The sequence below is a fragment of the Setaria viridis genome, chromosome 3 (genome assembly GCF_005286985.2).
Source record: "Setaria viridis chromosome 3, Setaria_viridis_v4.0, whole genome shotgun sequence".
Lineage (NCBI taxonomy): Eukaryota > Viridiplantae > Streptophyta > Magnoliopsida > Poales > Poaceae > Setaria > Setaria viridis.
In genome coordinates, this window is record NC_048265.2 from 7,950,240 (window position 1) to 7,962,549 (window position 12,310).

General features: G+C 46.2%; 3 protein-coding genes across 3 annotated transcripts; all 3 read left to right on the top strand.

The window, feature by feature from the left end:
- The first annotated feature begins 651 nt into the window (after positions 1 to 651).
- On the top strand, positions 652 to 4,911 carry LOC117850749 (rho GDP-dissociation inhibitor 1). The gene is made up of 6 exons (XM_034732609.2): positions 652 to 889; positions 3,005 to 3,188; positions 3,321 to 3,387; positions 3,706 to 3,924; positions 4,320 to 4,444; positions 4,563 to 4,911. The coding sequence occupies exons 2-6, from the start codon at positions 3,030 to 3,032 to the stop codon at positions 4,641 to 4,643; spliced, it is 651 nt and encodes a 216-aa protein (XP_034588500.1). The 5' UTR covers positions 652 to 889; positions 3,005 to 3,029; the 3' UTR covers positions 4,644 to 4,911.
- Positions 4,912 to 5,279: 368 nt separating this feature from the next.
- On the top strand, positions 5,280 to 8,123 carry LOC117850746 (histone deacetylase HDT2). The gene is made up of 10 exons (XM_034732607.2): positions 5,280 to 5,396; positions 6,230 to 6,300; positions 6,381 to 6,595; positions 6,709 to 6,737; positions 6,816 to 6,857; positions 6,962 to 7,140; positions 7,227 to 7,307; positions 7,393 to 7,489; positions 7,613 to 7,739; positions 7,857 to 8,123. Exons 1-10 carry the CDS (start codon positions 5,384 to 5,386, stop codon positions 7,915 to 7,917), a joined length of 915 nt encoding a protein of 304 aa, XP_034588498.1. The 5' UTR covers positions 5,280 to 5,383; the 3' UTR covers positions 7,918 to 8,123.
- A 2,529-nt stretch (positions 8,124 to 10,652) lies between these two features.
- On the top strand, positions 10,653 to 12,283 carry LOC117850748 (reticulon-like protein B12). Its single transcript, XM_034732608.2, has 3 exons — positions 10,653 to 11,002; positions 11,079 to 11,483; positions 11,674 to 12,283. Exons 1-3 carry the CDS (start codon positions 10,708 to 10,710, stop codon positions 11,850 to 11,852), a joined length of 879 nt encoding a protein of 292 aa, XP_034588499.1. The 5' UTR covers positions 10,653 to 10,707; the 3' UTR covers positions 11,853 to 12,283.
- Positions 12,284 to 12,310: the final 27 nt, after the last annotated feature.

Genomic DNA, 12,310 nt, shown 5'->3' on the forward strand with positions numbered 1-12,310 from the left:
CACCCACTTGACAAGTTGTTGTGTGGTAGGTGCAATTTACTCAAATATGTCACATACAGATTAAATTGGTCCTCATTCTGGAGTTGAAGGAGGAAACAAATTTTTGAGGAAGAAACTTAATTTCTTTATGCGGTTAATTCGTATCACGCGTACCCAAATGTTGAATGCAAATGAAAACCTATGATTTGTTTCTCGAATTTTGAGGAAATGTTGAATGCAAACCTATTTTATTTTGAGGGAATGAAAACCTATGATGTTGAATGCAAGAAGAAAAAAGTGAGGGGGGGATCAATTTCAGTTGATTCTTTTTGACAAAACAAGCACATTTTTTCCTACCATAAGATTGACTGGAAATATAATTGATGGCATCTTTCTCTCGTGTTTCTCACCGGATTTCTTGCTTTCCAGATATGCCAAAGAGTAACTATAATTACTGTAGCTTCTTCAGATGCTGCAGGAACAAAGTAAAAGACGGGAGAGTTCTGCTTTCCGGAAGTTATCTCACCCTTCCTACTTTTAGAATTTCGCTGTTTTCCACCCGTGGGGGCTACGGGTCGGGCGGGGTCGGGTTTAGGGCCCACGGGCCCCCGAAGTCCTCTCGTCCGTTAGGCGGCCGTTCAATATCTATCTGAGCCTAAGAAACAGCCCAGCCCATGTAACAGGCACAGCCGCACACTGGCGCAGCTTGCAGTGGGGCAGCCGCACGCCGATCTTCGCGGCACCGCCGCTGCGCCTCCGCCCCCGCCTCCACCCTGAGCATCCCGACGGGCGAGGGCGGTGGAGACCAACCTGACTGGCACAGGAGACTACGGCGAGCCCTCCTCTCCCCCCGCGCCAACGTGTCCTTACAGCGACACAGCACCTGCGGCTGCTCGTCCTCCTCCCCAAGGTGAGCAACTGAGCGCCAACCCTAACTCCTGCCTTGTGGCCACTAGATATGCAAGCAGTTCTACTGAATGCTGAATCGTGATGTATGTGCAAGCAGTACTTGTATTAGTGATGTGCTGGATCTGGATGCCTGGATAGCACTGCATATAGGTACAGGGTGGTTCTGAAATGGTTACTCAATTCTGCTGTAAAATGTAACCATCTTAATCTGACATACTGACACAGTAAAGTGCAGCGAAAGTCATTTTTTTAAAAAAAAAATCTTGTGGCATACTTAGCTTTGTAGCAGGTCGATAGTGCCTCCAGCTAATGATATCTTTACTTCCTTTTCATCTTGATCTGAAGTTTGGAACTAGCAAGTGAGCAAGGATGCAATCTCGACTCTGGCACTAGTGGTTCTTATTCTGGAAGTTTGACTGTACGCCTTTGCTGGTCAAGAACTTGTATTTGGTGTTTGAATATTGAACTCTTGATGATCTGTTTGTTTCGTTCCTTTTGTAGCTTTGCCTATTTGGTGATTATCACTTTGTCAAACTGTACAGACATATTGTGCTACTGTGCTCTTGTCTCTTGAGGTCAGTCGTGCTCAGGGGCAGGTGCGGATTTTCACCCGAATCAGAGTTCAGGAGCGGGGTAGGTTTTCTTCTTGGATGTCGGGTTCGGGTGCGTGCACGCTCCACTCAGCTTCGAACGGCTCCGTCGCCATCCCTAGTCATAGGCCATCCTCCATAGGACAATCTTCATTTTGGCTGGTCATCGGAACCTGCCCCTCCTTGACCTGCGGCCCCTCCACGCCCCACGTTTCTTCTCACCAGCTTCCCTCAGTGAATCACGTAGCGCCACCTGCCCTGGACCGCTGGACGGCCTCTGGTTTCCGCTCGGGTGGATGATTAACAGATAGAATTGGCGTTACAAATGTGCATCAACGAACGTCCACGACAAGGAGTAGCTTGGCGCAAGCTGCAAGTTCGCAGATAAAACAGCTCATGGAATGTGGTACACGTTTGAAATCAGTACTGTATCAGACACTCAGATAGTGCAGGTGCGGTTCGCGTACGATGTAAACAATTCCGATGATGGTTGGCGCGCGGGGGGGGGGGGGGGGGACCAACCAGCAGGAGAGTGAAGAAGGGGTATGGGCTTTGTGGGCTGCAGATGTTGCCCTTTAGTAAATTTATGTCACCAATAGTTGATAGACTGAATAGCTTGTGCAATGTGACGCTCTATCTTGGTTCCATCAATCGGAAAGTAATATGGACCCATTTAGAGAAGCTACTCTGTGGTTTGAGATTTCAAATGTAGGGAAAACTATTGAATTAGAGTACTAGACTGTACTTTGATCTGATTGCATAAGTAATACGTAAAGATAACTTCCTTTTTTGTTTGTTAGTTCGTGTTGTTTGGAAATGCACAATACAATCAAGTATGAACACATAACTGTTAAAGTTGCATTGATTGTGTGTCTATGAATTGAGCAAACAATCCAAATTGTTCCTTCTTTTTTTTTTTTAGGAAATTGTTCCTTCCTCTCCATTGTGGCATCCAGTTGTGGATTTTCTTGCTGCACAGGTTGTGCAGCCTATTTTCCATAAATATTTGCCATATATGTTGATTCGCCACTCCAGGGTAAAGTGAGATGCCTTCAATGGTTATCCCTTAGGCACGCACACTAGACCAGACCTTAGCTGTCTGTAATGTAGGACGACACCACGTTTCCTGTTCTCGAAACTTCGTCCTAAAATGAGGAACAGGGTCAACGTGGGATGCCACCCTGTTTGTCACTAGATCGTCGTCTCAGTAGTAGGGATGAAGTTCCCCGTTCGTCGCTCTCATCTTGAGAAAGAAAAAAAATATCATTTGCCATGTGGACACACCCCACGTTGATCTGTCCATGTTGCTACGACTAGTATGTGACATGATGCGCTGCTACTAATGAAGGTCCAAGATTTTATTTTCTTATTTATTTACTTATCTGGCCCTTGCTTTTAACACCTTGCCTCTCATGCACAATTACCTGATTAAGCTAGCTTGCCATATATTGCTTGCCTAGAATGTTAGGAGCGACATATTTTTGCTTGATTCATCATCATCATCTGCATTCTTGATTGTATTACAGCAAAGAAGCCGGGACAACAGGGAGCATGGATAAGGAGGAGAATAAGGAAGCATCAGTGAGCATTAGCAACAATGACACAGACACCAATGATTTTGAGGATGACGACTATGATGATGATGATGGGAAGCACACCGTGGCGCTTGGTCCTCAGGTTCCCCTCAAGGACCACCTTGAGCTCGACAAGGTAACATGGTTATGCCTGTTCACGTCATGCGATTATGTGACACCTTCAGTATGTAGGTTAGGCCACCATCTATGCCGTTATTACTGTTGCTTCCCCATCCATTTACCCTTTGAATGTGATTTATTTGCCTAGGATGATGACAGCCTAAGGAGGTGGAAAGAGCAGCTCCTTGGAGATGTTGATACCACTAAGCTTGGAGGTACATTTAATACCGCACTAATGCTCGCACATGTGTTGCAATGTCAGAAATGAAAGTCATTATAGAAAGCAAAAATGGTGTGTCCATGGCATGATCTGATAATTTTTTTTTCACTACAGCCTTGCTGTTTCTTTCATTCACTTTCAGGCACACTAAAGCACAAATAAGCTAGCCTTTAAATTTTTCTTAAGAGACAAGATAACATCGAGTTAGAATTCCGGTGCAGCTAAATATATTAACTTGAACATGGCCTGGAAAGTGCAGTCAATCAAACAAAGCTTCCATATGCTTGGACTGATAGTACCTTTATGTATGCAGAGACTGCAGAACCAGAGGTGACCATATTGAATTTGACCATCCTAAGTCCAGAGCGACCGGATCTGGTTCTGCCGATCCCACTTGTGCTGGATGACAAGGGGTACGCATTCGCGCTCAAGGATGGGAGCACCTACAGTTTCCGCTTCTCCTTCACTGTCTCCAACAACATTGTGTCTGGTCTCAGATACACACACAACGTCTGGAAGACTGGAGTAAGAGGTGACTTATAATCAATCATATGCATAGATGTTTATCAACTTTGTTGGTTACGTACTGATGCTGCAATTTATGAGAATAAGGATGGTGGCTTGAATTTTGAGTAGTTTTACATGATACTTGTGTTAATTGACATCTGCATTACATTGTAGTGCTGGTTATGTAAATGCTTACCATAAAACTACTAACTATTTGGCTCATGAATTTTGCATCACACATGATTGGTCTTTTTTATGTAAACATAATTGCCATTGTCCCTTTTTTTTTGCAACGAATGTTAATGTTCATCTTCACTTACCTGGAAGTCAGTTGGCCTTTGATATCGAAATCCCAGTCATTGAGTCAGCGCATGCTCCCCCTCAGCCTAAGATAGTTGACCCCCCGGTTGCTTTTGGCAGTGGAAAATCAGAAGGTGATGCTGGGGACCTACAGTCCTCAGCAGGAGCCTTACACATACGAGGCCGAGGAAGATACGACACCAAGCGGCATCTTTGCAAGGGGTTCATATTCTGCAAAGCTGAAGGTAAGGAAACCCCTCTAGTATTTTCTACACATTTGAAGCCTACCTTCCTGAATTTTCTACACATTTGGAAATGCATAGCCCAGTGTCGTAATGAATTTGTATGAATTTGGCTTTCCAGTTCGTGGACGATGATGGGAAAGTCTACCTGGACATGAGCTACTGCTTCGAGATCCGAAAGGATTGGCCAGCCTCGGCCTGAAACTGAGAAAGAGTGTGAAAACAGGGTTTAGGTGGCATGTAACAGGGGATGGATATTGGATAGTCCTGTGTCTTGTGTACGATTCTCGCTGAGCGACGGCGTGGCCCGGCAATCTGAGCCGGAAGGCCGAAAACAGAATTCGTTGTGTTGCCTGATGGGCATGGCTCGGAAGAATCCTCGTGAGATGCTACTTTGAATCTGTGGAGTTCATTTGTCCATTGCTGTGTTGTTTCTGAACCCGCGGAATGAACTTGCCTGTTACCTCTCAGCCTGCTGCCCTGGTTGTATTGTATTGTCCTCCTAGTCCTACTGCTATAATTTACGGAATTCCTGACGACTACTCGAGGAAAAACCTTTTTCTGTTGTAATTTGTCTTGCAATCCTCCTCCTCGGTCTCATTGGGCCGTCGCCAGCAGCGTGCGACCGCACGGCCCATGTCTAAGGTAAAGACGATAATAAAGCGAGGACCATATCTTCCGTAGATTGGTGGGCTCCTTGTGGCCCATTTAGGGCGTACTCTCTTTTCTCTCGCACACAAGGAAAAAAAAGAAATAAAAGAAAAAGACCAACGGCCGGGATGGTGCGGATTACGGAATTAGGATCGGACGGCCAGGTCGTGCTCTGCGCCTTTTAAAAGCCTGCCCGACTCCGCTCCTTTCCACCATTCGTTCCATCGTCCGGCGGCTTAAACCCTAGGTTCTTCCATCGCCGCGACTGCTCCGCCCCCGCCGCCGTCGCCGATGGAGTTCTGGGGTAACCTCTCGATCCCTCTTCAGCGCTTTCAAATTCCAACGATTGCTCGCTACGATTCGATGGGATCCCGTTGTTCGGATATCTTAGGGCTTTGGGTACCATGTGGTTTCGCCCTCTATGTTGTGCTGATGAGTTCAATTCGCCTCTGATCTTCTTGCATCTTAGGGTTCGTATATCGTTTCTGTGTTCCCGTGCGACCTTTTGTATTTTTTTTCCCCTGTCGAGTCGGCCTGTGATTGTTGAACGCTTCTTTTGGTCTGGTTGTGTAACATGGAAGACAGTCTTAGCTTAATGACTGAAATCATACTTGCATTGTGTCGACGCTTGGAGGGCCCTTGTGGTGTTTAGGGTTTAGGGCTTACATTGCGGTCATTTCACATCCGATTTGCTGCAAATTGCAAGTCTTGAGCGGCACAGTATCCCTAGTTAATATATACTTACAGTTGCTTTGAACAATCCAATGGCTGCATTCGTATGCAGGATTGTGGTTAACCAGCAGAACATACTGTGCTAATGAAAGAAAAGTGCAAATTTAAAAGCTAAAATAAAAATTACTAGGTATATGCAATGGGTGTAGGTAACACATAAGAGGGCTCTAGTTATTTAAGCAGATATTAGGTTTTCCCATTGTAGATTAAGGCATTTACACAGATCTGTTTAAAGGTAGCACTTATTATCTCTCATTGATCACCTGGATAAGTGACTTTGTGTTTTTTGCCCTTAGGATTCTAGTGGACATGTTGCAGGATGCTACTGTGATTCTTGTTAAATGGCATTGTATTATATTCTTCTTGGTATAAATCACCTCATGGTGGTTGGTCTACATTTTGCAGGTCTTGAAGTCAAGCCTGGAACCACTGTTAAGTGTGAGCCTGGTGAAGGCTATATCCTGCACCTTTCCCAGGTTGATGCCTACACACCTCTCTGTAAATTGTGATTCTTCTGTCTGCACTCTTTGAGTTACTCATGGTTACTATCTTGCAGGCTGCTCTTGGGGAATCAAAGAAAAGTGACAATGCTTTGATGTATGTCAAGGTTGATGATCAGAAGCTAGCCATTGGTACCCTGTCACTTGACAAATACCCCCAAATCCAATTTGATTTGGTATTTGACAAAGAGTTTGAGCTGTCACACACCTCAAAAGCTGCCAGTGTGTTCTTCTCTGGTTACAAGGTTGAGCAACCTGGTGAGGTAGATGAATATCCTTTATAGTGTCCAATTAATTATGTTTCCAAAAGTACAATACTTTTATTTTGTATCTGTGTCTGTGTGGAATATTTGTTTCCTTGACCTGCTCTTTGCCTTGTTCCACAATGGATTTTGATTCTGAAGAAGATGAAGGTAACACCTGCAATTTTATCTGTAGTAGAATTTTGTTGCGGCACCCTGACATGGATTAACCTGTCTGCATGATTTCAGATGAGGAGGAAGAGCTGGAAAATCCAGTAATCAAGGCAAATGGTATATATTCAACCTGTTAATGTTTTTTGCAAGTTGGGTTTATGTTTTGCAATCTTCTTTCTTGACTCAATGAGATATTATTCTGTCTACTTGTGTGTTATAAGGCAAAGCTGGAGCAAAGGAGGATCAGAAAAGTCAAGGGAAGGCAGGGGCTGCAGCTTCAAAATCAAGTGCTGCTGTAAAGGATGTTGAAATGAAAAGCAAGGATGATGATGACAGTGATGAGGATGAGACTGATGATTCTGATGATGATGATTTATCTGCTGAGGAAGGCGATGATGATGTGAGTTGAACGATGGGGAAATGGTTTATGTCTCTGCATATAGATGGCTATTCCATATTGATTAACTTTATATTGGCCTGTTGTAGGACTCTAGCGATGAGGGTGATTCCAGTGAGGATGATGAGGACAGTGAAGAGGAGGAGGAAGAAACTCCAACTCCCAAGAAGGTATGCGCTTGCTTGATGGATTTACTCTGTTTTTTCACTTGAGTAATCTGTTCTTACCAGATGATATCGATGCAATATTTTTCAGCCAGAGGGAGGCAAGAAGAGAGCAGCCGAGAATGCTCTGAAAACACCCGTTTCTGATAAGAAAGCGAAGGTCGCCACACCGTCTGGCCAAAAGACAGGTGCATAGTTATGCGGCTTCTTAGTTAGGGACTTATGCAGGGAAAGTTAGTTTTGGGGGTTCTTCTGGGGTTTCTGTTGTGTAGGTGGTTCCCTGAATTTTGAATGTGCATTCTATTGAGCAGGTGGCAAGAAGGGTGTTACCCATGTGGCAACTCCACACCCAGCAAAAAAGACCCCTGCGAACAATGACAAGTCTAAGGAGAAGTCCCCGAAATCCGGTGGTTCTGTACCGTGCAAATCATGCAGCAAGTAAGTTGGCATGGTCTTCCTTTGTTTGCAAGTTAGCACAGTTTTTTTTTGTCCGTGCATTCACTTATTTGTTAAAAAAGCAATGTATTGATCCCTGGTCTGGTTTGTTTTGTTTAGGACATTCAACAGCGAGATGGCTCTGCAGGCTCACTCCAAGGCCAAGCATGGCGCTAAGTGAGAGACCTCTGATAGGATTGGTGCCTTATTAGAGTCTGGAAAGAAATGTGGGTGGTAGTAGGCCTTGCCTGGCCTTCTTATTTTGTTAAAGAGACGTGTCTAGTGGTGGATTATGTGATTGATGCGTTCGTGTCGAGACTCGAATGCTGCAAAACATGGCTCTCGTGAATTTAATATTTTTGGTTGTTCGGCTGGTAGCATTGGTAATTGTTGAATCTACCATCTGTTTGCTTGCTTTCGGTTTACGTTAAAGTACGATCGCTGCTTGGGACTTGGGTGGAATGGAGCCCTCCAGCTCCAGGGTCCTGGGCCATATATTGCCCGGTGAAATTTGTACTGGGTTTTCTCGCAAGCTCTGGTTCCTTCCGCCAGTGAGCAGGCGCTCCGTGTATCATGCATCTCACCGGTACCATGGCTGTCCAAGGAGACAATTCTGATGCATGTGGCCGTGTGGATGAGGTATCCTGCTTCATGGATAGTTGGGGTGTGCCATTGTCAAAATTAATGCACAACATTCAGTTGAGTTTTGAGTCCTTGAACTTGAATTATTGTGAGAGGGATGCATAGTTGGGGTGTGCCATTATGAAAATTGACGTACAACATTCTTGAGCTTTGAGTGAATTTTTGAGAGGGAAGTGTTGGCACGTGGAATTCAGCAGGGCAAGCGATCAGCAGGAACCGAACACCTCTTCTGCTACGAAAAGGCCATTGGCCCATTGCCCATGGTTGTTCCGATGGCCACAGATGTGAGTTGTGCCGTGGTTACTGGATGGATTAAAGAGCCTAATTCTACGATTTTTTTGGCTTTTTATGTGTTTATACGATTATACACGATCCTATAATTGCGATCTTACAAGACCTACGATCTGACTTCTATCTAAACAACTAGAGGTTGTGGGCCGTCACCCATAGAGTTACTGCTGAGTTCTGAGGCCCAAAGCAGCAAGCTCGCAACCGACCAAATCGATTCGCGCGCACGCCCTCGCTCCCGCCAATTCCACTGCTTTGCGCGGGAAACGCACGTCACCAAGCACCAACCCCCACCTCACGCCGATCCATAGATGTAGATGTAGTTGGCGATGGAGATGCGGAAGAAGGAAGCGGGCATGGAAATGGTTTGGGGTCGTCGGCGTGCTGCGCCTCCGCCGGAGGAAGACGACGAGGTCGAGAGGTCCAGATCCGCCAAGGCCAAGAACGACCCCCTCTCCGTCTACGGTAACCAGCAACGCAACTCCTTGCTAATGCATTGGTGTTCAGTTCATCTTTGCCATCCTTTCTTTTTCATGGCCTGCAATAACCAAGTCGGTTGCTTTTTTTTTTTGGTGCAGAGGCCACACTGCTGAAGCTGCGACATGGCTCGGTACAAGCTTTTACAGCGGCCCAGCCGGATGATGGCACGAATGGAGGCGGTGATGATGGAGCTGCTGGTGCTCAAAGCAAGGAAGCAAACTAAAGGAAGGGAAGGGCACCTCATTCCTCTAGATGTGATGTTGTATTGTGTTTGGTTATATGCTTATATTGTGTTGTGGTAAAAAGATACAATAACCCAATAAGATTATGTGTTGCTTGCCAAGATTTGCAAATTGCATCGCTATGTGGCGCACATTGGATCCATCGTTCTTCCTCAAACAAGCTTAGCTGCTTGCTGAGGGACTTTATAAGAGTTAGAGCTGAACTGCTGCTTCAGGCCTGCCATTCTACTAATGCAGCAGTGCGGCGCCCACGGCAGCCAAGCCTGACGGCACCGAGGAGCACGGGCATTTCTTTTAGTTCTTACCAGGCATGCGCCGGCACAACGTACTACTGTACAGGAACTGTTGTGGAGTAGTGCACAACAAATCAAAGCAAACTGTACAGGAATACTCAAAATTCTGAATTTTAAACTCATATCTTTCTGGGGCATCCAAGCAAAAAACCTCTCTTGTTTCTCCAGAGGAGTTGCAACCAAGACACGGCTCCTGAAACTGTTTTAACAAAATTACTACTGCTAGAGGATTCTGATTCTCAACAAGCCTGGCATTCCTCTCCTCATGCGTAAATCTTCTTCAAGCTGTAAATCTCCAGGATTACAACAGCAGCATGAGCAACCTATACAGAGTCAGTACAGGAAACATCCCCGTTTTTAGGTCCAAGCAAAAAAGGGCAATTACAGTCAATACAGGAAACATCCCCGTTTTTAGGTCTGAAGATGTAAGATTTAAACAACAGCACGATGGGTGGATGGGTAAAAAGAAACAAGCCTTTGCTTTACTGCTTTGCAAAAATGACCATCGTATATGTACCGGCGGTGAACCTCAGCAGACTGCAGCAAGTCGCTTCTGAAGTTCTCATCCTGGTTGAACATGAACCCAGCAAAACTCTTGTCACTGTGAAGAATGCCAAGACCTCCATCTAACGCTCACTGTTGGCAGGTTGCAAGTTCACCGAAGCATGCTGCAAATGCTCATGAAAGCGCTTAATAAATAGGCATACCATTCACAGCAACCCTTTTTGGGTTCATTTGACGAAAAAGAGAGAGTAGAGTAGTTATAGGTGCTAGTAGAAAGATACAACTGCGCGCAAGAAAGAGAAATCAAACACGAAACACGCTTTTGAATCTGGAATTGATGGGACTTTCAAATTTAGGTAGGGAAGAAATAAGTTTTTTTTTAAAAAAAAAGGAAAAAAGGAAAAGAGTTGGAGTAGAGAAAAGGTGGGAAAACTGGGAAAGGATGGATGATTGGGGTTGGGGAGGGCGGTGCCTGCCTGCCTGCCTGTTGCCTGTTGGTGGAGTGGTTGAGGGACCCACGCCATGTCGATTCCAGCTCATCATTCGCGCACGTCTCTTCTTCGTCTCCCGGGCTGGCTGTCAGGGGAGGCAGCAACAGCGAAGCCTACTGATTTTTTGGTTGTGAGGAAATTTTGGAGGAGCAGCCCATGGATCGTCCGTCCTGTACTTCGATTCGGTTCCACTAGCTGTTCTTGCTTTGAACTCCTCGCCTCCAAGCCTCCAATTCCATTCGATTTGACTCGGTTCCCCTCCCCTCCCTCGTCCATGGATGCTCGGATCACCAGCGGCGGCGGGACATGCGTCGTCGGAGAATTTGGTATTCTACACCTCCCACTCTATCTCGATGAATTGATGGATATGAATTGGAGATCGAATCCGGGATTTGATTGCAGTGTGGGACGTGGTGCTGTGGCGCCGTGGCCGCGCCGACGTCAGCGCCTGCCTGCTGGCGGCGACCGCCGCCTCCTGGCTGCTCTTCTACGGCGCGGGCCGCGGCTACACCGCGCTCTCCGTCGCCTCCGACGTGCTGTTGCTCCTCCTGACGGTGCTCTTCCTCTGGGCCAAGGCCGCGCGCCTCCTCAACAGGCCGGCGCCCCCCGTCCCGGAGATGCGCGTCCCGCAGCACGCCGTGGACGAGGCGGCGGCGCTGCTGCGCGCCGCACTCGACGCCGTCCTCTCCGGCTTCCACGACATCGCCACGGGCAGGGACTCGGTTCTCTTCTGCCAGGTCTTCCTTTGCCTGTGGGCCGTCTCGATCGTCGGCAGCCTCACCGACTTCCCCACCTTCTGCTATACGAGTGAGCTGCTCTTCTTCCCTTGTCTGAATTTATTTATTTACATCATCTGTAACTGTAAGCCTGGCTGTTCCAATTCACCATGAACTCTAACTCAAAAGAATTCAATTCACAATGAATTTTAGCTCGGAAGAATTCAATTGACCATGAATTTTAGCTCGAAAGAATTCAATTCACCATGACTCTACTGCAGGTATCGTGGCTGCTCTGACCCTCCCGGCATTGTACCAGAAATACCAAGAATGCGTCGACACATACATGAAGTTTGCCTACCTGAACCTGCGCATGTACGAGAAGGTGTACGAGAGGTTCTCCATGAAATGCTTCATAAGGGTCAGGGATTGGGTCATGGAGATACTCAAGGATCCATGACCAACTCGCACCGCTTGCTTTTACAAGGATTGAATTTGATTTGATTTGATTTGTTTTGATTTGATTTTCTTCTCTCTAGTTTTCTTTGATTGAGCATAGCATAGCCTTTATCAACACAGGGAAGGGTTGAAACATAGAAGGAAATGAGTAGTTCTGATGATTGTTTGTTTGCTTGCTCCCAGTGGTGTGCTGGTTGCTTTGATCTTCAGCTGCTGCCGCTGTTGTTCAGCCAGGAGCTAGTCTAGTGTGATGCATCTTAAGTGGCTGCAGCTGTTCCAATGTAATTGCTCAGGGCAGCCACAAGCTCAGTCTAGTGTGTGATGTCCCCCCAGCTGCTTTCGTCTAGCAGTTGAGTTTGTACAGAATGAGAAAACTCACTGTTAACGTTTTTCTCATCTCCCTAAATGAAATGAACCGAAACCCGTTTGGTTTGTCATGGAGTTCACTATCAGCACCTG